This window comes from Heterodontus francisci, chromosome 14 (genome assembly GCF_036365525.1).
Source record: "Heterodontus francisci isolate sHetFra1 chromosome 14, sHetFra1.hap1, whole genome shotgun sequence".
NCBI lineage: Eukaryota > Metazoa > Chordata > Chondrichthyes > Heterodontiformes > Heterodontidae > Heterodontus > Heterodontus francisci.
Window position 1 is genome coordinate 37826614 of NC_090384.1, and position 25704 is coordinate 37852317.

General features: G+C 43.8%; 1 protein-coding gene across 4 annotated transcripts in view; it reads right to left on the minus strand.

Moving 5' to 3' along the window:
- cracr2b (calcium release activated channel regulator 2B) overlaps positions 1-24793 on the minus strand; it is a 211833-nt gene extending 187040 nt beyond the window's left edge. For 2 of the 4 annotated variants that reach the window (XM_068046022.1, XM_068046020.1), the window contains exon 1: positions 22851-23016. Coding sequence is in view for 1 of the 4 variants with exons in the window: in XM_068046019.1 (XP_067902120.1) it covers positions 24743-24766 (24 nt within the window). In the remaining 3 variants the exon portion in view is untranslated. Of the gene's footprint in view, positions 1-22540; positions 22810-22850; positions 23017-24742 lie in introns of those variants that run through there. The other 2 variants (XM_068046019.1, XM_068046021.1) reach the window with 2 other exon arrangements.
- Positions 24794-25704: the final 911 nt, after the last annotated feature.

A 25704-nucleotide genomic window follows, 5' to 3' on the forward strand; every position in this document is an offset into this window, starting at 1 on the left:
GTTGCACTGAATTGCTGGTGCAAGAATATTCTTTTCAAGCTATATTTGACTATAATAGGTAATAATATCATAGAATCATAGAGTCATTTATGGCAGAGAAGGAGGCCATTCGTCCCATCGAGTCCATACTGTCTCTCCATGGAGCTATTCAGTCAGCTCCCCGACTCGATCCCCATAGCCCTGCAAGTATCTTTCAAGTGGCCATCCAAATTCCTCTTGAAGTCAGTAATTGTCTCCACTTCCACCACCCTTGTGGGAAGTGAGTTCCAAATCATTACCGCCCATAGCGTAAAAATGTTCTTCTTCATATTCCCCCTGCATCTCTTACCCAAAACCTTCAATCTGTGTCTCCTCGTCCTTGTACCATTCGTTAATGGGAACTGTTTTTCCTTGTCTAAATTATGTAAGCCTGTCATAATCTTGTACACTTCTATTAAATCACCCCTCAATCTCCTTTGTCCTAAGGAGAACATCCACAGTTTTTCTGAACTAACCTTGTAACTAAGCTCCCCCATCCCTAGAACCAAGCTGGTAAATCTGCTTTGTACTCTCACATCCTTCCTGAAGTGTGGTGAGTGGAATTGGACACAATACTCCACTTGAAGCCTAACCAGATCTTTATTAAAGGTTCAGCATAACTTCCCAGCTTTTGTACTCAATGCCTTTGTTTATAAAGCCCAAAATCCCATTTGCTTTACGAACTACTCTCTCAATATGTCCTACCACCTTTAAAGGTCGATGCAAATGCACCCCCAGATCCCTCTGTTCATGAACACTCTTTAGAACTGTGCCATTATGTACATATTGTCTCTCCCTATTCCTTATGCCAAAATGCATCACCTTACACTTGTCAGTATTAAATTCCATCTGCCACCTGTCTGCCCATTTTGCTAGCCTATCTATGTCCTGTTGCAGGTGGTTCATATCATCCTCACTGTTTACCTCACCTCCAAGTTTCATGTCATCAGCAAATTTTGAGATTCTACTCTATATTCCAAGGTCCAACTCATCTATATATAGCAAAAAAAAAGCAGTGGTGCCAGCACTGATCCTTGGAGAAAACCACTGTCCACCATCCTCCACTCTGAAAAGCAACAGTTTACTATGACATGCTGTTTTCTATCCTTAAGACAATTTTTTATCCAATTGGACACCAACACCCCTATTCCATGAGCCTCAATATTGTTAACTAGCCTTTTATGTGGTACCTTATCAAATGCTTTCTTAAAATCCATATAAACAACATACACTGCATTCCCTTTATCAAACTTCACTGTTACTTCATCAAAAAAATGCTATCAGATTAGTCATCACTGACTGCAGATTATCACTCAGTAGAAGTAGATGCTCTGTATTTGTTCCTGCATGCAGACAAGTTACTAGTAGACATGTGCTAGTTAAAAGAAGAAAAAAAAAGCTCCACTCCTGCTTGTCTCCCCGAGATTGACAACATGATCACATTGCCCGCTGGCTTTCTTTGACCTTTCTATTTTATTTCACCCCATTGTTGTCTTGAGCTAGAGTCAACAGGGCAGCCTCGGAGTCTCCAGTAATTAAAGATTAATCTTCTGGACACAGCTAGGAGTGTTTCCTCCCCCCACCCCCACCACCATTTTCATTGAACTGGTTGGCATCCTTCCATCTACAAAAGATGGACACCCAGCAAACAATCCATTTAAGTGAGGTGTTTTCTCTTGGTGCACCTTTGCTTATGGCTGTGAAGGACAATCCTCAAGAGGCAGTTTCTGCCACAGGTGCCACATGTGAAGCTGCCAAGTGATGCTGTGAGTTGCTGTTTCTAGTGTTGTTACTCATTGTCAAGCTGCTGTACCCACTGGTCATCATGGTAGTGCACTCCCGTCCACAGGATGTGTCACCATTTCCTTTTTTCGCCAGCTAATGACTCCCAAGTATGATAGTCGGCATTTAGGGCCTTCATGTCACATTTGCAAGCATCCTTGAAGCCCTGCTGGTTGTCTGGAATGAAGGTCCTTGTGTGTGCAACCGTCTTCCATCCTGCATATGTGTTCAATCCACCGAAACCACCTCTGTTTGATTAGTGCCAACACACTTGGGAGCTCTGCCTTTGAGAGGACTGCTGCATTTGCCATTTTGCCCTGCCAGGATATACCTATAATGTGCTGCAGATAGCAAAGATGGAAATTATTGAGCTTCTTTTCTTGGTAGCTGTAAGTTGCCCATGTTTCACCGCCATACAGCAAGGTGCTGAGAACACAGGCCTTATAAACCATCAGCTTGGTCCTAAAGGTCAGCTTGGTGTTATCCCATGGGCATTCTGTGAGTCGGTCAAAGGTGGTAGCTGCTTTCCCTACGTGTGTATCCAGCTCTGCATCAAGGGGCAGATTGTCTGTCACCATGGACTTAAGGTAGCAGAATTTGCTAACCACTTCCAGTGGGGTATTATTTAGTGTGATCAGGGTGGAGATGCAACACCTTGTCCCTCTCTTGCGCTAGTCGCTCATAAGGAAACTCAGCTATAAAGACTCATGGACTGTCTGTCCCATGCCTGTAACTTGTTCTTCCTCCTTGACTATAAGCATCAAGAAAACCGTGGTCATGGGACAACATGTCCCATCTCCGCCCCACCCACTGGGCAGGGTGGGCAGATTTTCCACCTGCATTCTCACTGCCCCCATCCCCCACAACAGGCTGGTATGCCACACTTCACTGGCCAAGCAGTGGTCCAAGAATTTTCAGGCTTTAGCTTCTTTTTAAAAGTTTGAACTTGTTCACTAATATCCTTTAGCAAAGGAAATCGGCTGTCCTTACCCAGTCTGGCCTATATGTGACTCCAGACCCACAGCAATGTGGCTGACTCTTAACTACCCAGTGAAATGGCCTAGCAAACCATTCAGTTGTATCAAGCCGATACAGAAAGGTTAAATCACATGGACTACAGCAGTTCACCACCACTTTCTCAAGAGAAGTTAGGGATGGGCAATAAATGCTGGCCTTGCCAGTGACCATCACATCCCACAAATGAATAAAAAAAAGAGACCTTCCAAAATGTAATCGGCAATACAAAAATTGCACATACAATTTTATTAATGCCAGTATATTGCACTTTATAAAGAAATAAAACTTTGCCTTTACATAGTGCCTTCCATGATATCAGGACATGCCAAAGCACTTTGCATCCAAGAAAGGAACTTCTGAAGCACAGTCACTGTTGTAATGTAGTAAACGCAGGAGCCAATTCATGACAGCAAGGTTCCGCAAACAGCAATATGACCAGATAAGCTGTTTTTACTGATATTCATAAATAGTTGTTTATAGAAACTGCAAAACAATACTATATCCATGATGGGAACAGGCCCACCGGAGCCATAAATGCTAGTCTCCATCCCTCCAATCTGTGTATACAAACCATTCCTTTTCTCCTGGCTTTCTTCCCTCCTGTGGGATATCAAAGGAATTTTAACATATCCGTTTGGAACTTGTACTTAGAGACACAAACTGGTCAGATGATTTCTTTTGAAAACCTCAACAAAATCTTTGAAAACATCCTTGCTAACTGTGGTGTTAAAAACAAATACATTGCAAAGAGAGGGAGAGTAATTAGATTCCTTAGCAAATCAAGTGAATGCAGTCTTCACAACATTTACTAGTGGGAGTTGATGTTGGGCAGGGAAAAGGGATGGGGTGCAGATGATGGCTTCAGTCATTCCAATATTTGGCTTGTGGACCATATATTAACCCCAGTTCCTCAACACTACAAGTTTAAAAGTCCCATGCTAAAACCCCTTTGTGACATCTCCCATTCCCAATTCTGTAAGCTCCTCCAGTCCTACAACCCCTCAACTCCAAAATCCATTCCTCTCACTCTAATCTCTGTGCATCTCCCCTCCCTTCAGCCATCTGGGCCCCACTTGTGGTATTGAGGAACTGGGGTTAATATATGGTCCACAAGTCCAACATTGGAACAATTGAAGTCATCATCTGCACCCCATCCCTTTTCCCTGCCCAACATCAACTCCCACTAGTAAATGCTGTAAAGACTGCATTCATTGGTTTGCTAGGAATCTAATTACTCTCCCTCTCATTGAAATCTGTTTTTAACTTCTCTGCCTCCCCAAACCTTCTCCAGGTCCTCCTTAAAATCCACCTCTTTGACCAGCCACCCAAATATCCCCTCCTTTAACTGAGTGTCCACCTTTTGATTAGGCACTCTGGAGCTTTTTTTTCACATTAAAAGGTGTTGTGTAAGCACAAACATTGTTACCAAAAATAGGGACAACTGACCAAATGAGACACAAGTCTCCAGTGTGTTATGTTGGGTCCACTTCAACTTTTGAGAATGAGATTCTGGATAAACCATACTGGCAACTTATCCAGTTTAAAATAAAGGATTAAATGCCATGCATGAAAGCACATCAAGGGCCCAATGAGAGAAAAAAAAAAGAGGAATTTCATGATATTGCAACCCATTCAACAGATTTTAAGGTCGCCAAGGAGATGAGTTAAAGATTGCGACAATCAAATGGACAGTCAAAGACCATCTCAATATAGGTCATTCACACTTTGTGGTACAAATTGTAATGAGTTCTTTTTATGTTGTCTGATACAACATCAATGAGATGCATGGAGCCCGGTTGGTTGAACATCTCAAAACAGTTTTATTACTGCTATTATATACAGTACAGAGCTAACTATTTACAGAACCTTACTCTGGGTGTTCCAGTTGCAGAGTGACTCTGGCTCTGAGTCACATGGCTGCATCCTGGTAATTGGCTCATTAGCATATGAAGATATTAAAGAGACATCACTCTTAAAGGCAATCGTACAACATCCCCCTTCTTTCCAAGTCTCATATATGTCTCATATGCTAAAAGTAAAAATATATAACATTAGATATCAAAATTATTTAAACAGGTGTAGAGATTATGATCTTTACAAATATAGAGGCTCAAAAGTCCATATATTGTCTCAGTGGTTTGATAACTCTTCCTTGGGGAATTTGCATCTCATCTGTTGCTGTTCTTTCTGAAGTTTCTCCCTCTCTGAATTCAGTTTCTGTTGCTCTGCCTTCAGCCTACTAACATACTCGGTTGCTTTTCTCAAGCTGACTGCTTTCGGGGCCTTGTGATTCTTGGAAAGTTCTGGCACCTCATCACGAAGAACCAATAGGCAATGCTTCAACTCATTCCTCCTCTGCCTCTTCAGGACATTACTTGTCCTTTGCCTCTCCTCATACTCCACGTCTGAAGGCTCGGGGCTCAAGGTTGAGGACATGTTGGGAGAACAGTACTTGATGTCATGGAGATACCTACCCGTTCTGGCTCGTTGTGGTGCTGGCGGTTCTCTAGAGAGCAGAAGTGAAGGTGTGGCATAGTTGTGCTGTTTCTGGGTTTCCAGACTGCACCGTTTGATGCTGGTCAGAGTCTGCAATCGGGTTTCGGTCCTTGAAGATTTCCCCTTAGTCTCTTCTGCTGTAATGGGTACCTTGGTGACCTTGTGGATAGTTATGATGTTGAGGTCCTTACACACTGGTAGTCCTGCCACTGCTGGTCCACTCGTGTCTAGTAGGTAGAATGTTTGCAGTTTCCATGCCGATTTGCCATAGCTGCATTACAATGTTAATGTGCCACTGCACAGATGGGTGACCTGTTGTATACAGATAGCTTGGCAGTTGTTGATTGTATCATTGATTTCCAATTACTCCAATACATATCTTTGAGGATTCGGACTGGTAGGATATTTGCACTAGTGCCAGTGTCAATTTTGACCTTGAGTGTATGTTTGCCAGCTTTCTTTGGGCACGTGATCTTAAAGTGGCAAAAGTTTCCAGTTGTTTGACTTCATCAACCTGATGTGTTAGGTTTACAATGTGGAATGTCTGTTCATCTTCTGGCTGAAAATTACTTCTCTCTGGGTCTTGTCTCAGGTCTGTTTTGCTGTGGACCTCATGTATCGACTTGTGTTTACGCAGGTCTCGGGCGCTTTCCGTGCTGCTGTTGCCCTGTTTTCTGTTTGCTTGTGTTCTACTATGACTTCTGGCTGCATCTTTGGAGCCAGATTTCTTGCACAGGCAGACCCAGTGTTCTTCTGCATTGCACGCTTTGCACAGATCGTGAAATGCAGGACAATGCCGTGGTGAATGGGACCAACTACATAGCTTGCTTGCTCTTTTCAACCTGGTTATTGTGCTGGTACAGTTGGCTGCACCTAGTGCTTGCAGGTGCTGTTATCCAGCTACAATGGCTTCGTATTTCCTGCCATCTTCTAGCAGTGCATCAATGCTGTGACCTGTCTTCCCCACCCACCCCCCAGAGGTCTTTCTGAAATGCTTCAATGGTTGTTGCTACAATCACCAGCTTCATTATTCGGCCCGATAGCTCATTTCTGAGAAATCACATTTGTTACCCTTACTACAGCATCTACTGATGAACTGGTCTATTTATTCCTGTGGCTGTTGCCTGTAGGACATCAATTCCAGGCAGTGAATTTGAAAATTCACTCTTAAATCGGAGTTGATGTTCTAGCACTTTCCATATCTTTGCAGGACATTTCAGGACCTCTTCAGATATGCCTGAGGTATTGATTCTGTATAATCCCTCATTTCCAATTGCTATCATTATTTTACAGTCTGTTTTTCTGGTTCTGCAATTACTTGGTTGGTGAAGCATAACTGCATTCTCAGTTTGAAAAGTTGGAATTCGGATAGGATATCTATGGCCTTCCAGTTCATGTTGGGAAATTTGGTGTCCATCTTTCTGATGTCTTTTGCTTTAAGACTTGTTCTATCACTCTGCACTGCTTTCCCTTTAAAAATAACTCTCTTGGTTGCTTTGATTGACAGGAGCAGGTGTTTAGAAGTGCTTGTCTGTTTATCTAGCTTTCAACACTCCAGTCTATTTACACAGCTGTACAATAGGCATTTCATGTGTTTTTCTGCTCGGGTTTGTTTATACAGCTGCAATAGGCAATTCTTCATTCTTGAGCGGTTTTATGGGTTTCTTTTAAACTTTGGTTGAGTGAGTGAAAGCTCTTCAAGCTTGAGTGATTTAATGGGTTGTTTTTAAACTGTAGCTGCGGGCTGTGTGAATGGAGGATTCCTGCGCTTTTTGCTGTTGGACGCCTCCTGTAATGGTGTCGACCATGCTCAGCCTAGGAGGGGAGTCGAGTCTTCTCTGGTTCATTTTTTTTTTTAAACAGAGGCTTTGAAAAAGATTAATTTTTAAGCACTTCAGAGCTTTTCATAAAAATAATCTATTTTCTGAAGGAGTTCAAATTTTTTTTTTTTTTTCTTTTTTTTTTTGCGAGGAGCAGCCTTGATAGAACGGGGTGCGGAGCGGACTTTCAGCTGAGCGGTCAATTTCACCTTGATAGAACGGGGTGCGGAGCGGACTTTCAGCTGAGCGGTCAATTTCAGTAAGTTACAAGTTAATCCCTTTTTTGTTTCGGAGGACCGGGGACTGCTGGGTAGGGGAAAACTATTTATTTGGGCAGTTTTAAAATCTTTGTCTTTTGCGAGGAGCAGCCTTGATAGAACGGGGTGCGGAGCGGACTTTCAGCTGAGCGGTCAATTTCAGTAAGTTACAAGTTAATCCCTTTTTTGTTTCGGAGGACCGGGGACTGCTGGGTAGGGGAAAACTATTTATTTGGGCAGTTTTAAAATCTTTGTCTTTTGCGAGGAGCAGCCTTGATAGAACGGGGTGCGGAGCGGACTTTCAGCTGAGCGGTCAATTTCAGTAAGTTACAAGTTAATCCCTTTTTTGTTTCGGAGGACCGGGGACTGCTGGGTAGGGGAAAACTATTTATTTGGGCAGTGGTTGGTGTGTTGCCTCCCAGGTGCCAGGGTACGTGATGTCTCCGATCGTGTTTTTGGGATCCTTAAGGGGGAGGGGGAGCACCCCCAAGTCGTGGTCCACATAGGCACCAACGACATAGGTAGGAAGAGAGATGGGGATTTAAGGCAGAAATTCAGGGAGCTAGGGTGGAAGCTTAGAGCGAGAACAACCAGAGTTGTTATCTCTGGGTTGTTGCCTGTGCCACGTGCTAGCGAAGAGAGGAATAGGGAGAGAGAGGAGTTGAACACGTGGCTGCAGGGATGGTGTAGGAGGGAGGGTTTTGGTTTCCTGGATAATTGGGGCTCTTTCTGGGGTAGGTGGGACCTCTACAAACAGGATGGTCTTCACCTGAACCAGAGGGGTACCAATATCCTGGGGGGGAGATTTGTTAGTGCACTTCGGGGGGGTTTAAACTAAATCAGCAGGGGAATGGGAACCTAAATTGCAGTGCCAGTGTACAGGCTGTTGAGAGTAGTGAGGTAGGGGATAAGGTTACAGGGACGCAAGAGGGCACTGGCAAGCAAGAACTTGGTTTAAAGTGTGTCTACTTCAACGCCAGGAGCATCCGGAATAAGGTGGGTGAGCTTGCAGCATGGGTTGGTACCTGGGATCCTGATGTTGTGGCCATTTCGGAGACATGGGTAGAGCAGGGGCAGGAATGGATGTTGCAGGTTCCGGGATTTAGATGTTTCAGAAAGAACAGAGAAGAGGGTAAAAGAGGGGGGGGTGTGGCATTGTTAATCAAGGAAAGTATTACAGCGGCAGAAAGGACGTTTGAGGACTCGTCCACTGAGGTAGTCTGGGCCGAGGTTAGAAACAGGAGAGGAGAGGTCACCCTGTTGGGAGTTTTCTATAGACCTCCGAATAGTTCCAGAGATGTAGAGGAAAGGATAGCGAAGATGATTCTCGACAGGAGCGAGAGTAACAGGGTAGTGGTTATGGGGGACTTTAACTTTCCAAATATTGACTGGAAATACTATAGTTCGAGTACTTTAGATGGGTCTGTTTTTGTCCAGTGTGTGCAGGAGGGTTTTCTGACACAGTATGTGGACAGGCCAACCAGGGGCGATGCCACATTGGATTTGGTACTGGGTAATGAACCCGGCCAGGTGTTTGATTTAGATGTAGGTGAGCACTTTGGCGACAGTGATCACAATTCGGTTAGGTTTACCTTAGCGATGGGCAGGGACAGGTATATACCGCAGGGCAAGAATTATAGCTGGGGGAAAGGAAATTATGACGCGATTAGGCAAGATTTAGGATGTGTAGGATGGGGAAGGAAACTGCAGGGGATGGGCACAAACGAAATGTGGAGCTTATTCAAGGAGCAGCTAATGCGTGTCCTTGATAAGTATGTACCTGTCAGGCAGGGAGGAAGTTGTCGAGCGAGGGAGCCGTGGTTTACTCAAGAAGTTGAAGCGCTGGTCAAGAGGAAGAGGGCGGCTTATGTTAGGATGAGACGTGAAGGCTCAGTTAGGGCGCTTGAGAGTTACAAGCTAGCCAGGAAGGATCTAAAGGGAGGGCTAAGAAGAGCAAGGAGAGGACACGAGAAGTCATTGGCGGATAGGATCAAAGAAAACCCTAAGGCTTTCTATAGGTATATCAGGAATAAACGAATGATAAGAGTTAGAACAGGGCCAATCAAGGATAGTAGTGGGAAGTTGTGTGCGGAATCAGAGGAGATAGGGGAAGCGTTAAATGAATATTTTTCGTCAGTATTTACAGTAGAGAAAGAAAATGTTGCCGAGGAGATTACTGAGATACAGCCTACTAGGCTAGATGGGATTGAGATTCACAAGGAGGAGGTGTTAGCAATTTTGGAAAGAGTGAAAATAGATAAGTCCCCTGGGCCAGATGGGATTTATCCTAGGATTCTCTGGGAAGCCAGGGAGGAGATTGCAGAGCCGTTGTTGTTGATCTTTAAGTCGTCATTGTCGACAGGAGTAGTGCCGGAGGACTGGAGGATAGCAAATGTTGTCCCCTTGTTCAAGAAGGGGAGTAGAGACAGCCCTGGTAATTATAGACCTGTGAGCCTTACTTCGGTTGTGGGTAAAATGTTGGAAAAGGTTATAAGAGACAGGATTTATAATCATCTTGAAAAGAATAAGTTCATTTGCGATAGTCAGCACGGTTTTGTGAAAGGTAGGTCGTGCCTCACAAACCTTATTGAGTTTTTCGAGAAGGTGACCAAACAGGTGGATGAGGGTAAAGCCGTGGATGTGGTGTATATGGATTTCAGTAAGGCGTTTGATAAGGTTCCCCACGGTAGGCTATTGCAGAAAATACGCAAGTATGGGGTTGAAGGTGATTTAGAGCTTTGGATCAGAAATTGGCTAGCTGAAAGAAGACAGAGGGTGGTGGTTGATGGCAAATGTTCATCCTGGAGTTTAGTTACTAGTGGTGTACCGCAAGGTTCTGTTTTGGGGCCACTGCTGTTTGTCATTTTTATAAACGACCTGGATGAGGGTGTAGAAGGGTGGGTTAGTAAATTTGCGGATGACACGAAGGTCGGTGGAGTTGTGGATAGTGTCGAAGGGTGTTGTAGGGTACAGAGGGACATAGATAGGCTGCAGAGCTGGGCTGAGAGATGGCAAATGGAGTTTAATGCGGAGAAGTGTGAGGTGATTCACTTTGGAAGGAGTAACAGGAATGCAGAGTACTGGGCTAATGGGAAGATTCTTGGTAGTGTAGATGAGCAGAGAGATCTTGGTATCCAGGTACATAAATCCCTGAAAGTTGCTACCCAGGTTAATAGGGCTGTTAAGAAGGCATATGGTGTGTTAGCCTTTATTAGTAGGGGGATCGAGTTTCAGAGCCACGGGGTCATGATGCAGCTGTACAAAACTCTGGTGAGGCCGCACCTGGAGTATTGCGTGCAGTTCTGGTCACCGCATTATAGGAAGGATGTCGAAGCTTTGGAAAGGGTGCAGAGGAGATTTACTAGGATGTTGCCTGGTATGGAAGGAAGGTCTTACGAGGAAAGGCTGAGGGACTTGGGGTTGTTTTCGTTAGAGAGAAGGAGGAGGAGAGGTGACTTAATAGAGACATACAAGATAATCAGAGGGTTAGATAGGGTGGATAGTGAGAGTCTTTTTCCTCGGATGAGGATGGCAAACACGAGGGGACATAGCTTTAAGTTGAGGGGTGAAAGATATAGGACAGATGTCAGAGGTAGTTTCTTTACGCAGAGAGTAGTAGGGGCGTGGAACGCCCTGCCTGCAACAGTAGTAGACTCGCCAACTTTAAGGGCATTTAAGTGGTCATTGGATAGACATATGGATGTAAATGGAATAGTGTAGGTCAGATGATCGGCGCAACATCGAGGGCCGAAGGGCCTGTACTGCGCTGTAATATTCTAAAAAAAAAGCAGTATCCCTCGACCATCGGCACAATGACTCAATTTCCTTGCACCTGTCATTCAGCTCTGCCTTCTACAACTGGAGGTAAGTTTTTTTTTCTCACCTATTTACACTGTTTGAGCCAGTATTTTTTGAACTTTCGCCAGTGGCTGTAGGAAAGTCATTTTCAGAGCTGTTATACCTGTGGCCTTCAAACCTAGACTTTGTTGTCTCACCAGAGCTGCCACCAGGTAATGAGTTATTTTTATGTTGACTGATGCAATATAAGTGAGATGCATGGAGTCCAGTTGGTTGAAGATTTATTACAGCTAACTATTATACACAGTATCGAGCTATTTACGGAACCTTACGCTGCGTGTTCCAGTTGCAGAGTGGCTCTGGCTCCGAGTCACATGGTTGAGTCCTGCTCCTTGGCTCATTAGCATACTAAGATCTTAAAAGGACATCACTCTTAAAGGCAATTATACAGCACAGGTGGCATCAAAAAGCAAGCTCAACTGGGATATGAGACATCAGGCAGAAAGTTGGTGTGTGAAGAAGAAATTGAGAGAGACAGACAGACAGACAGACAGATAGACACAGAGAGAGAAACAGAGAGAGAGAGACACACACAGAGACAAAGACAGAGACACACGCACACACAGAGGGAGAGACACACAGAGAGAGACACACACAGAGAAAGAGAGAGAGACACACACACACAGAGAAAGAGAGAGAGAGAGACAGAGTCAGAGAGAGAGAAAGAGAGAGAGAGAAAGACACAGGGAGCGAGAGAGAAAGACAGAGAGACACAGAGAGAAAGACACAGAGAGAGAGAGACACACACACACACACACACACACAGAGACACACACACACATAGACATAGAGACAGAGACTCGGAGAGAGAGCGAGACAGAGAGAGAGAGACAGACAGACAGAGACAGAGACAGAGAGACAGAGACAGAGATCAGCAAGACACTAACAGCATTAAACAGAGATCTAAGAAAGGAAGGAAAAATTTGCAAGACTAAGAGCTGGGGAGCAGGAATAATTGGATAGCCCTATGACCGAGTCAGCACAGGCACAGTGAACTGAATGGCCTCCTTCTGCGCTGTTTATTTCAAAGAACTAATCATACTGGGAAATGGAAATAAATGGGGGGAAGAAAGGAACTTTTCTTTAGAATTAAAATGAGCAAGAGAGAGTTTGAAGTACTGATAATTACAAGACATGATCAACTAGCTTTCAGCCTTTGATACAGGGGTTAATTTAACAGTACTGCGAAGCTATGCTTCCTGACTGTGGGGAAAGAATTACATGCATTAACGCAAAGATAATGTCTGGTAGTCAGAAGCTGTTCAGCTTTTAAGAATGCTTTTATTAATTAATCTTTGCAATGGGAGACGAGGGAGCCACTTCTCTTTCTAATGTGAAGACCAGGACCATAACATACTCAAATTATGCTGGTTAGAGCCTGCTCAACTCTTCCAACTACTCAATACATAGCACTTAGGAAGTCTTTTGATTCTTAGTGGTAGATCAGCTGCATTCGTTTTCAATAATTGTTCCTAACCTCAACGTGAAGGGACAATGTATGACACAATCTTTAGTAATAAAAATAGAAAGTGCTGGAAATACTCAGCAGGTCAGGCAGCATCTGTGGAGAGAAAAGCAGAGTTAATGTTTCAGCTCTGTGACCTTTCAGCAGAACTGGCAAAAGTTAGAAACGTAATAGGCTTTGAGCAGGTGAAAAGGGGGAGGGGGAGGGGGAGGAAGAAGAACAAAAGGGAAGGCACGTGATAGGGAAAAGGGAGTGCTAATAGTTGTATTAAAAGACAAAGCATTAGTCCAGAGAGAGAGTGTTAATGGCAGAACTTTTGCCATTGTTCCATGACATCTTTGCCATTTCATCTCTCCTGCCCTAGCACACACCTTCCCTTTTGTTCTTCTTCCCCCCTCCCCCTTTTCACTTGCTGAAAGCCCATTACATTTCTAACCTTTGCCAGTTCTGATAAAAAGGTCACAGATCTGAAACGTTAACTCTGTTTCTCTCTCCACAGATGCTGCCAGACTGGCTGAGTATTCCCAGCACTTTCTATTTTATTTCAGATTTCTAGCATCCGCAGTATTTTGCTTTTACCCCAATCTTTAGTATTGTTTCAATTCCAAAAGTCTAGAGATAGGGCAACAATAATGTAAGAAATACTACATAAGCGTGGCAGCCACCTTCTGCACAGCATGTTCCCAGAAAGAGTAATGTGATAGTGATCAAATAATCTATTTGAGTATATAACCGAGATTAGAACTTCAATGAAATACTGAGGGAGTGCTGTGCTACCAGACCTGTCTTTTGTACAAGGCATTACAATGAAGTTTAGTTCTCACTCTCAGGTGGATGTACAAGGTCCCATTACAGTACTCAAAGAAGTGTAGAGAAGTTCTCCCCAGTGTGCTGCCCAATATTTATCCCTCAACCAACATTACTAAAAGAAAAATACCTATGGCTGAAATTTTACGACCCCCAAACGAGCGAAATGGTGATGGGGGGGGGGGGGGTACAAAATTGAGTGGGAAGCAAGGGGAGGTCATTCCTGACCCCCACCCATGTGATGAAATATAGGTATAATAGGCTTAATTAGGTAGAATTTACATATAAAATGTATACCTTTTAGAATTAAAGATTGAATAAATGGTCACTTTTCAAGACTCACTGAAATTCCCTTTAAGGGCAGAGTTAAAAATCCATGAACATCCCTGTTACAATAGAATGTGTACAAGAAACACCTTTTAAGTTAAAAAAAATCCATTCCAAGGTCTCTGCTATATTGGAAACATACCGAGACAGGCTATACATTCCAAAAGATGAGTTAATAGTTTAGAAACAATATAAACGTGAGAGTTTTGAATCAAAAAATTAGAGGTATTGAAATTCCTCATCAATGCTTCTCAACCTGAGGTAAGAACGGCTGACTGCATGACAAGAGAATTCTGCTCTTAACCGGGAGTGTTTTGTCTTGTTAACCAGGAGGCTTACTCAGGGAATTTAAGGTAACAGTTTAATTTGAATTTTGATGGATATTCTAATCATTTTGCTGTAACATTGTCAAGGTTGAACTTTTGGATTCTATTTTAGAAATAAGATTATGTTTTACATCTTTTAGTACTCTTTGATATTGTACTATACATATCCACTTAAAAGTTAAATTCTTTAATAAATATATAAAAGTTAATAAATTGTCTCTTGCAGTATTCTGTATACAGCTACAAGACTATGTCTCTAAGTAGAGAGATACGTATTGAAGAGTTTCCCAGACCCTTATAATAGCTGGGATATTTATGACTTAGCCATAATTATTTTTAAAATAGGCTATCCGAAAAATGGTAATATTCTCTGTTAGTTTTCTTTCTTTGAGGGAAAACTAGTTCAATTCTTTGGACCCAAATAGGTTTCTATAAGAGTTTTTGTGGTTTAAACTTAATTAAAGGAGATTCATAGGGATGTACTCCTGATTTGATTTAATCCCTATAAGGGGTTAAAGTCATAAATCACTTCACCCGCCCCCGGCTGAAATTTTATGCGGGGCAGCAGCTGCAAGAAATGGCCTGCCCGCCCCAGGCTAATCAAGGCCCTTAAGTGGCCAATTAACTGGCACTTAAGGGCCTCCTCCCACCACCATGGATATTTTACCCTTGCCGACTAGATGGCAAAAGCATCAAGAACCCCACCTGGTAAAACTAGGCGGCATTCTTGTGGGCTGGGGGGCCCTCCTGATCGGGCACCCTATACCCCATGGAGGGCCACCCCCGAAGCCCCAACCGCCCCCAATGCACAACACTCCCCCCGCCCCCCACCCCAACCAACCCCGCACCCCGCCCCCCGTTGTCTCGCCAGGGCCCGGCCAATTTTTTTTAGGGCCTTGCTTGGGACACTTACCTGTCTTCCAGGGCTGCCCTTCACCTTGCTTGCGATGGCTGGGTGTAGTCTTAGCAGTGGTCACTGCTCCTGGTGGCACTGCAGGGACTAAGAGCTGCCTGCCCGCTAATTGGCTGGCAGCTCCATTAGGCGGGACCTCTTGCTTCAAGGAGGTGGAAGTCCTGCCCAAGACCAATTAAGGGCCTGGGGAGCGTAAAATCCCAGGGCCTCCCGCCTAACGAAAAATTCCAGCTTAGCTCTTTGCTGTCTGTGAGACCATGCTATGTGCAATTGGCTGCTGCATTTTCCTTCATTACGACAGTGATTGTCAATGAAGCACTTTGGGATATCCTAAGGCACCAGGTAAGTATACATTCTTTCCTATTCTTTCCATTCGGCCTCCATTTTGGCCAAGTGTGTTATTTTTTAAATTGTGTACTTTACATAGAGAGCTAATTCTGTGAATTTATTTTCTGGAATCTGAAAGGCCTCAAGGCAGCTACAGTCACCCTGGAAACATTTCACACTGAACGCCCAAGGGGGAGGTACTTGAAATAAACACATATACCTACCCACCAGGTGATGCTGGTCACACAACCCTCCATAAAGCTTCTGTATTATTATATATTATATAATGGTTTTGGGAAGCGTTTTACTAAACTACATGGGTTGAAAGACAGTGTGACAAGGTGGGTGTTCAAACAAACACAAAATTTCTGTTATTTCTTTTCATTGGAGGACTCCTTCTTGTGAAAGGATAACCTTCAGAAAACTTCACAGAATTCAAATATTGTTAGTTTATTCTGCAATTTAACCAATAAAACCAAAGTAGTTGGGCTTCCACCTCCAGTTGCTCACCAGGATATTGCAGTAACAAAGTTATTGGCAGACTGGTGGCACCCAACCTACACTTGGATCCCCCCTCCTTCCTTTAACTCTGGCCTCTTGTACATTCACATGTACCCGTTGCCATGCAACCCCCCTTCCTTCTGCCCACCATTACTTACCATGCCTTCAGCCACACAAATTCCCTTACAAAACTTGTCCACCTCTCTCCTTCTTTAAGCCCCATCTTAAAACCCACCCCTGACTGAGCTGTAGACCACGCCTCCCAATATGGCCCCCTTTGTCTCAGTGTCTAGTTTTGTCTGACAATGCCTTTGGGACATTCTTTTACTGTTAAAGGCACTAAATAAATGCAAGTTGCTATCGTCATTGAGGTATCGGGGGGCTCTGCATCTGGCCTAACAGAGATTATGGTAAGATTACCACAAGATTCATATGGAAACATAGATGTTTAATTTTAATATTTTATGGAAAAGTGTTTTTAAAATGTACTTTAGGGATTAAGTCTCTGTGGAAAATTATATAGAGCAGGAACAGTGACAGAATAGGATGCACAATAAGGAACAGCTTCCTCCATGGGATGGGAGAAGCAAGAATGATACAATGGTACAAGCCTGGTGACTGTTGCTACCTGGATGAGTCTGTGTCTGTGTGTCAAGTGTGAGAGATTTCAGCCCTTATTCAGTATCTGAGGAGACTATCCATCAATTTTTGGTTGTCTTTCAGCCCTACGCTCCTGGTTTATGGCCACCCAGTATGGAGAGAAGTGGCAGGTTTCTGGTAAAGTGGGGTGGAGGGGTCGGGGGTGGTGTCGTTCAAGGAGAGTGCATAAATCAGAGGACATTTTCATGGATCTGCTCCTGGGCTTGGCTAATACTGAAATTCACAGGTGCGGGATGCTGTATCTGCCAGTAACACTTGAGGCTTTCGCCGACAACTGGACAGGGAATAGAGCTTCTGATAAACAAAATTATGATTTAGTGTTACTGCACAGGTTTCCTTTTGTTTCTGTTGCAATTGGACTTAATGCTTCATCTGTTATTAGTGGTGCCTCCTTAACTCAAAGGGATGCATGCAAATTTGTTTCTCAGTTGACAACTGGAGCAGTCAATGTCACCTTTGTCAATCAAAGAAGGCATAAGCATAACGGAGTAATATGCAGCCCAGAACAGTTTATAGAGAAAGGTCTCAAATGTTACTGACAGACACCACATGCTCCCTGTCTTGGGTCACCTGGGCATGGTCCAGTCTGTGGAAAAGAGGCAGGCAGCCAGTGTAACCTCCTGCACTGTCCCGTGCACCCCCATCCCTACCAGTGGGTCACAGTTATCCTGGATACGTGGACGCTGTCTCATTGAAACCCAAGAGAAAACCCACAAGATTCACTGACTTACCTCCCTGCTCTGCCCCCCCCCCCCACCCACCCAACCCTATCTGCAACCCTCTCCGTACTGGATGGCCAAAGATCAGGAGAGCTGAGCTGATACAAATGGGTTTCAATAACCTCTTAAACAGCGACTTTATAAAATCCATTATTTCAAAAAATGTAGAACCTCCCCTTTAAACACAATGAGAGATAAAATGGAATGCATTTGAAGTAGTGTACAACAGGTTCAACCTCCCGCCTTACAAAACATTTAATTGCGATTCTATTATGCTCCAATCCGTCTTTCGTTACCTAGCAACAAAACAATCAATCTACTTGTGATCCTTTCCCAAACTAAGCCCAGAGGAAAACTGTTTGCTTTGACATCAGAATGTAGTTATAAGGCTAGGAGGAAATGTCATCTGCTGCCTTTTATAACAAAATACTTGTGGAGATCAGATGACTACATTCCTTTGCTGCACCTATTATGCATAAATGCCAACACCTATTTACTTTTCAATACAAAAGTGCCAGCCAGCTCTATAAAGCCATGGAATGGATTTATTAAAAGATGATCAGTCCGATTCTAGCGGAAAATCAATCCTCAACAGGTTAGCAGGACCATATAAAATACTGTGCCAGTAGTCAGCTTTGGCTGAAGACATCAAGAGGATTTTATGGTACACATTTCACGGTGGATTCCCTCAATCACTTCTCAGGAGGATGTTAAATGACCTGTGCAGAGGGGGCATCTTTCAGAGAGGCTGACTGCACACAGTGATCTGAAGTACGTAATTTATTTCCCATTGTTCTGCAGATACTTATCCCAGCTCATTGGGCACATTCAGCCCAGTTTTGTGTTCTGATGACAGCTTCTGTGGAGATGGAGTCTCAGTGGCTGGATGGAACTAGTAGGTGCTTTTATAGAAACAGAAATTGCTGGAAATACTCAGCAGGTCAGGCAGCATCTGTGGAGAGAGAAACAGAGTTAATATTTCAGTTGATTAATGAACGGCGAGTTCTGAAGAACTGTTAATTCTGTTTCTCTCTCCTGATGCTGCCTGACCTGCAGAGTGTAATGATTGAACATGTGGGCTTGAGTAGGAGAGAATATATGGTACTTGGAAGTGAAACTGAAAGGAACTTGGTGTTTTGGGGAAAACATCTGACCTGGGGGTTGTTGCAAGATCAGCTAAGCACATGCTCCTGTAGTGAGAAGCAGTAAGCAAGAACTCTACAGAAGTCTTTTTATTAAAGCTTGTTAAATCTTTGTTAAAGTTAAATCTGTGACTTCAAGTGTGATGCTTCAGCCTGTGATGTGATACTGAGTATTTCCAACATTTTCTGTTTTTATTACAGATTTCCAACATTAGCAGCATTTAGGTTTTGTAGTAGGTGCTTTCATTGGCTTTGTTTCTCCAGCCATTTGTAAAGGTTAAACTTCCAGGGTATGAGAATAGAAAAGAGAAGTATACTTCCAGTTGATGTGCCCAAATTTTCAGCAGGCATGGTAGGGGAAGAGGGGACTAGTCATTTGGTCTTTACTGATCTATGAATCTTATACCACATTCATATACAACCAGCAGGGAGCAATTTTCACAGGGAACATCAATTGTAGATTCAGCGCTACAGCATCAAAGTCTTATTTTCAATCAACACTTCCTTCAAGAAAGCTTCCCCAGTGGGAAGGCAGATTACACAAATGGCCATTTTATCCAATTTCCAGCTGTCTAACATTCAACCACAATCTGTAACCTCATGGCCCGGCACATTCCCCACTCTACCAATACCATCAAGCCAGGGGACCAACCCTGGTTCAATGAGGAGTGCAGGAGAGCATGCCAGGAGCAGCACCAGGCATACCTAAAAATGAGATGTCAGCCTGGTGAAGCTACAACACAGGACTACTTGCATAACAAACAGCGGAAGCATCATGCGATAGAAAGGGCTAAGCGATCCCATAACCAACGGATCAGATCTAAGCTCTGCAGTCCTGGCACATCCAGTCATGAACGGTGGTGGACAATTAAACAACTAACAGGAGGAGGAGGCTCCACAAATATCCCATCCTCAAAGATGTGGGAGCCCAGCACATCAGTGTAAAAGATAAGGCTGAAGCATTTGCATCCATCTTCAGCCAGAAGTGCTGAGTGGATGATCCATCTCGGCCTTCTCCTGAGGTCCCCAGCATCACAGATGCCAGTCTTCAGCCAATCCGATTCACTCCATGTGATATCAAGAAATGACTGAAGGCACTGGATACTGCAAAGGCTATGGGCCCTGACAAATGTCTGGCAATAGTACTAAAGACTTGTGCTCCAGAACTAGTTGCGCCCATAGCCAAGCTGTTCCAGTACAGCTACAACACTGGCATCTACCCTGCAATGTGGGAAATTGCCCAGGTATGTCCTGTACACAAAAAACAGGACAAGTCCAACCCAGCCAACTATCGCATTACCAGTCTACTCTCGATCATCAGTACAGCGACGGAAGGGGTCGTTGACAGTGCGATCAAGCAGCACCTGCTCAGCAATAACCTGCTCAGTGACACTCAGTTTGGGTTCCGCCAGGGCCACTCAGCTCCTGACCTCATTACAGCTTTGTCCAAACATGGACAAAAGAGCTGAACTCAAGAGGTGAGGTGAGAATGACTGCCTTTGACATCAAGGCAGCATTTGACCGAGTATGGCAGTTCCCCTCCAAGCCTCACACTATCCTGACTTGGAAGTATATCGTCATTCCTTCACTGTTGCTGGGTCAAAATCCTGGAACTCCCTTCCTAACAGCACTGTGGATGTACCTACACCTCAAGGACTGCAGCGGTTCAAGAAGGCAACTCACCGCTACCTTCTCAAGTGCAATTAGGGATGAGCAATAAATGCTGGCCTAGCCAGTGAAGCTTATATCCCATGAACGAATAAAAAAGGTGGAAATCCTCCCTGTTACAAAACCAAATTTTCCTTTACCCCTCCTTCTCCCAAAGGCAACGACTTAGGTGGTTCCAGCGACGCTACTAATTCTTTGCTACTTCATGCAAGCAGCCATTCTCCACCTGCGAGTTTACACCCTAGACAATGCGGTTGATTTTTGACGATTCTAACACACTTCTGTCCAGCCTCCCATGTTCTACTTTCCATAAACTTGAGGTCATCATGTCTTAACTTACAGAAAATCCTGTTCACCCATCATCCCTGTGCTCACTGACCTACACTGGCTCCCAGTAAAGCAATACCCTGAGTTTAAAATTCTCATCCTTGTTTTCAAATACCTACATGGCCTCACTCCTCCCTATCTCTGTAATCTCCTCCAGCCCTACAAACCTTCAAGATATCTGCGCCCCTCTTGAGCATCCCAGATTTTAATCGCCCCACCACTGGCAGCTGAAGGCATGGCCGCCATTAAGCCCTGGAATTCCTTAACTAAACCGCCCTGTTTCTCTATCTCTCTTTCCTCCTTTTAAACACTCCTTAAAGGTCTACCTGTTTGACCAAGCTTTTAGTCATCTGTTCCAATACCTCCATACATAGTTCGGCATTAGATTTTGCTTTATAATGCCCCCATGAAGTCCTTTGGGACATTTTATTACATTAAAGGTGCTATATAAATACAAGTTGTTGTAGATTTTGTATTTCTGCAACATCGTAATGAGTTGATAGCAAGTCTGCAGTCCATTTTCATGGAAATTTAAAAAAAAATCAGGAGATGCCCATTCGCTATCATCCATTTTACTCTACCACACGAAGTCAAAATTTACACCAACGAGTATTGGGAGCTAATCAACAATTCTGCAACATCCTGGCAGATCACGCATCACAATCCAGAATGGGGATACCACACTGAGCTCATGAGGTGCTCACTGGGCAGAGTTTTAACATGAGTTACTAATACTATAGAGCTACAATGCTAGATTAGACATAATCCAGCTAAAACTCACATTTTATTCACACCACTTCAACCCCTAGCCCCATTCCTAAAATTTAGGGCAAGGATACTATTTTTTCCTTACTGTTTCTGTGATAAATTCTGCTCCAAACATGAAAAACCACAGCTACAGAATTCTGTGATACAATCCTACTTTTTGTTTTTTTTTTAATGATCTGGTGAAAAACACATCAGTTAACAAGCAGATTCCAAAACTTAGTTCAGTCACCTTATTCTTCAAGCAATTCTCTAAAAGTGACTCAGACTAGAACACTGGAACTTTGGACCCACATCACCATTCACAGCTGCTCCATTTCCAGCCATGAAATCCGGCTGAATTACTATTTCAGTGATATGAAAAAGTAACTTTGTAAATAGTTACAAGGCTCTCAATTTAAAATCAACTTTATTGCACATGGGAGAAGTGGATTTATAATAGATCTGAAAGGACAGACAACTATATACACAAATGCTGTCCAAAACAGACAGGCAAGCTCCATATATCTCACCCCATCAATGAGAACAGATGATTTTCTTCAAAAGAAAAGCATCCAAATCTCAAGACTTGATGCTGTCAATGATAGTTTTATTTAGAATCTTGTATCTTTACGTTTGTTGTTACGCCAAATGCCAAGAAGCATCCAAATATGGCAACATCGGCTTTTCACCAAGTAGTGCCCCAAGTTGATCATATTACCTTGGCAGCAGATATTACCTAGGGATTGGCTCTGGCCCTCCTCACACACAAAGTTCAAAAATCTTCTAACTCCCTGTAAAAACTTCAGCATGTCCTCTAGTCCCATGTGAGCTGTGCCTCAGTTGGTAGCACTCTCGCCTCTGAGTTAGAAGGTTGTGGGCTCAAGCACAAGAAAGGGGGTTAAAGAGAGAGAGGGCAAGAGGGAGAGTGTGTGTAAGACACCAGATGGAACCAATAACCGATGAATCTCATTTACAGCCAAATTAAAAGTTCACAAAACACTCATAGATAAATGGGTACAATGAAAGGTGGAAACTGACAGTTACCCCTCCCCATTGTTCCCCCAACCCAAGAAGGAGGCAGCTGTGAACAAGCCTAGGACAATATCCCAAAGCATACCTCAAGCTATTAAAGAGGTTGATCTGTTATTTTTGCCTTTGCCATGGCGATCTTATTGAACATCTATTTCTCCTCACTCCATTCCCTAGCCACGGGAAAAAGTACAAATGGCAAAGAAAAAAAATGAAATACAAATTTTATAAAAGTTGAAACCATTTTTGACCCGCACTTTTGCAGATTATAATTTTACTATGTTGTAGACTTCTAATCAAAAGAAGAAAGATCAACATTTAAATCTTAATTTACCTGTAACCCAGGATCAAGTTCAGGCAGGGAATCCCCGGAACTTGTGACTTTGTATGTTAGTAGTAGGTAGCTGACAGTCCTGTGACTCTCACTGAAATACCTCCCCACTCAAATTGCATTTCAATCAGAAAAATAGGTTATTTTGACAGAAACTGGAGCTTCCATTCTACTGCCCCGACTAAGGTGAGCTGGGAACAGGCTGAGAAGATCTCGCACATTTCGGGTTAAGCAGGTCGCTGCGAACGTGCTACCAGCAAAGCAGCTAGTGTGAAAGAAGCGAATGACTTTATATCCCACTGTCGAGCCTTACCTGGCTGTGCACTCTTAGTGCTGTTGCTGGCAAGAGACGTGGAGTTGAAAGTTCGTTCAGACTCTTCTGATCGCTCTGCTACAAACTACACTGAATCCACCTCTTCCAGAGGGAAACTGGAGCCTCTCAATTTGCAAACCAGATTATTGCTGCTAGTTTCCGGAAATGGACCGTACAAACCTGGCGGCTAAAGTCAAATATTGTTTAATTGGAATACTTCTTTTTGTCTTTAACCCTTTCAGATCCACGACCCAATTCTTAAAGGCGTGTACCTCCCCTGGGATGTATGCCACTTCCCCTGATGTTACTAGCAGCCACTATCTGCAATTTTCCATTTGAATAGCATTTCAGTTGTTTTAAATTGCTTCGCTAGTTTAGGAATATTTATTTTTAGGACATGATTTCTTTCATCCTAGGCCTGTCACTTTAGAGCACCTGTTCCAATCCCGGGCGACCATAGAGCGAGGTCACAGAGGGGGAGATAAGGAGAACAATGTTTTGATGCAGTGAGTTGCGGTGCAGGTCTGGGATGCACTACCTGAAAAGGTGGTGGTCGCAGATTTAATAGTAAAAGGGAATTGTGTATAAATAATTGGGGGAAAAAACTATTGCAGGGCTATGAGGAAAGAGCAGAGGAGGCTTGTATAGCCTCCTTCTGTGACCTGCAGCGGTAGACATTTTCCGTGAGCACTGGATATAAGTTGTGGACTGCACTGTTGCCCTGAATTTGCCAGTTATGAGCTAATATTACCAATGCAGCTATTAGTTTGGACAGGCCAGCCATTACTCTTCCTTTGTGTTGCCCTCCCTTTTAGATTTTTTTAATGTAAGAGTACAGAAGGATGCCATTTGGCTCGCTGCACTGATGAATAGCCGCTGAAAGAGCTCTCCACTAAATCCCAGCCCCTGGGTGTGATACTACTGCAGTTACTCTTCTTCTGCTCCCCCTCCTTGAACAGTTAATGCTGACATTCTCTCTCCTTCCCCTTAAAGCCTGGCTACCCGACCCGAACCGGACCAAACCCAACTTCATGTGTCAGATTTGGGTCTGGTCTGTATTCTGCATCCAGCATTCAGGCTCAGGTTGGGTCGGGCTGGATTGTACTGTTTTGTTTTGTGTTGGTTTCGCTTTAATCTACGATTTTATTCTGTTTCAATAATATGTTTGGTATTTTTGGGTCAGGCATTTAAAAAATTAAAGGGCTCGGGCCTGGGTTGTGTTCGGGTTGGCTGTTGTTGGGTTGGGCCCAGGTCGGGTTTTAATTTTATACCCGAGCCAGGCTTTACTTCCCCTCCCCCCTTGAACAGTTCAAGGTGGCATTGCCCTTCCTATTTGGTTGGCAGTCTCCTTCCTTTTCCACATCAAAAAAACTACCCATAGGTTCTCCCTCCTCCCCTGAAACACTTCTTATAGTTCATGCCCTCTCTCACCTTCATAGTAACCTGTTTCCCTTTATCATTACTGTCCACTGTGACCCATTCACTTAATTGCACACCTACTCGAGTCCAGTGATTAATGTATTTGATGAGATGTTCAGTACAAGATATGCTTTATCGTGATATGCAAACATTTGGTGGCTTAAAAATCACAAAGTAACATCAATGAAGTAATTGTTCAAATTTGCACAAATTGCCTAGTGTGATTAGGATAATATGTTTTGCACATAGGCTGCTTCCTGCTATATGTAATAGCCTTGATTGTTCTGTGTAATTTAATGAGCTGTGACTGCAATGGTTATAGATTATACATATTTCAAAAAGGAAGTGGCAGAGCAACAGATCCCAATTCAGTCCTAATCAGCAAGGTTACCATTTCTGATCCAAGGATCCCACCTGGAAAGTACATGTATGTTTTTGTCAAGTGACAGTAACTCGAACGGCCAATATCTTACCCGATGTTCACTGCCCACACTCATTACTTGAAGAATTGTTCGTTCTGTTCTTTTGGGCCTCCTTATCTCGAGAGACAATGGATACGCGCCTGGAGGTGGTCAGTGGTTTGTGAAGCAGCGCCTGGAGTGGCTATAAAGGCCAATTCTGGAGTGACAGGCTCTTCCACAGGTGCTGCAGAGAAATTTGTTTGTTGGGGCTGTTGCACAGTTGGCTCTCCCCTTGCGCCTCTGTCTTTTTTCCTGCCAACTACTAAGTCTCTTCGACTCGCCACAATTTAGCCCTGTCTTTATGGCTGCCCGCCAGCTCTGGCGAATGCTGGCAACTGACTCCCACGACTTGTGATCAATGTCACACGATTTCATGTCGCGTTTGCAGACGTCTTTATAACGGAGACATGGACGGCCGGTGGGTCTGATACCAGTGGCGAGCTCGCTGTACAATGTGTCTTTGGGGATCCTGCCATCTTCCATGCGGCTCACATGGCCAAGCCATCTCAAGCGCCGCTGACTCAGTAGTGTGTATAAGCTGGGGATGTTGGCCGCTTCAAGGACTTCTGTGTTGGAGATATAGTCCTGCCACCTGATGCCAAGTATTCTCCGAAGGCAGCGAAGATGGAATGAATTGAGACGTCGCTCTTGGCTGGCATACGTTGTCCAGGCCTCGCTGCCGTAGAGCAAGGTACTGAGGACACAGGCCTGATACACTCGGACTTTTGTGTTCCGTGTCAGTGCGCCATTTTCCCACACTCTCTTGGCCAGTCTGAACATAGCAGTGGAAGCCTTACCCATGCGCTTGTTGATTTCTGCATCTAGAGACAGGTTACTGGTGATAGTTGAGCCTAGGTAGGTGAACTCTTGAACCACTTCCAGAGCGTGGTCGCCAATATTGATGGATGGAGCATTTCTGACATCCTGCCCCATGATGTTCGTTTTCTTGAGGCTGATGGTTAGGCCAAATTCAT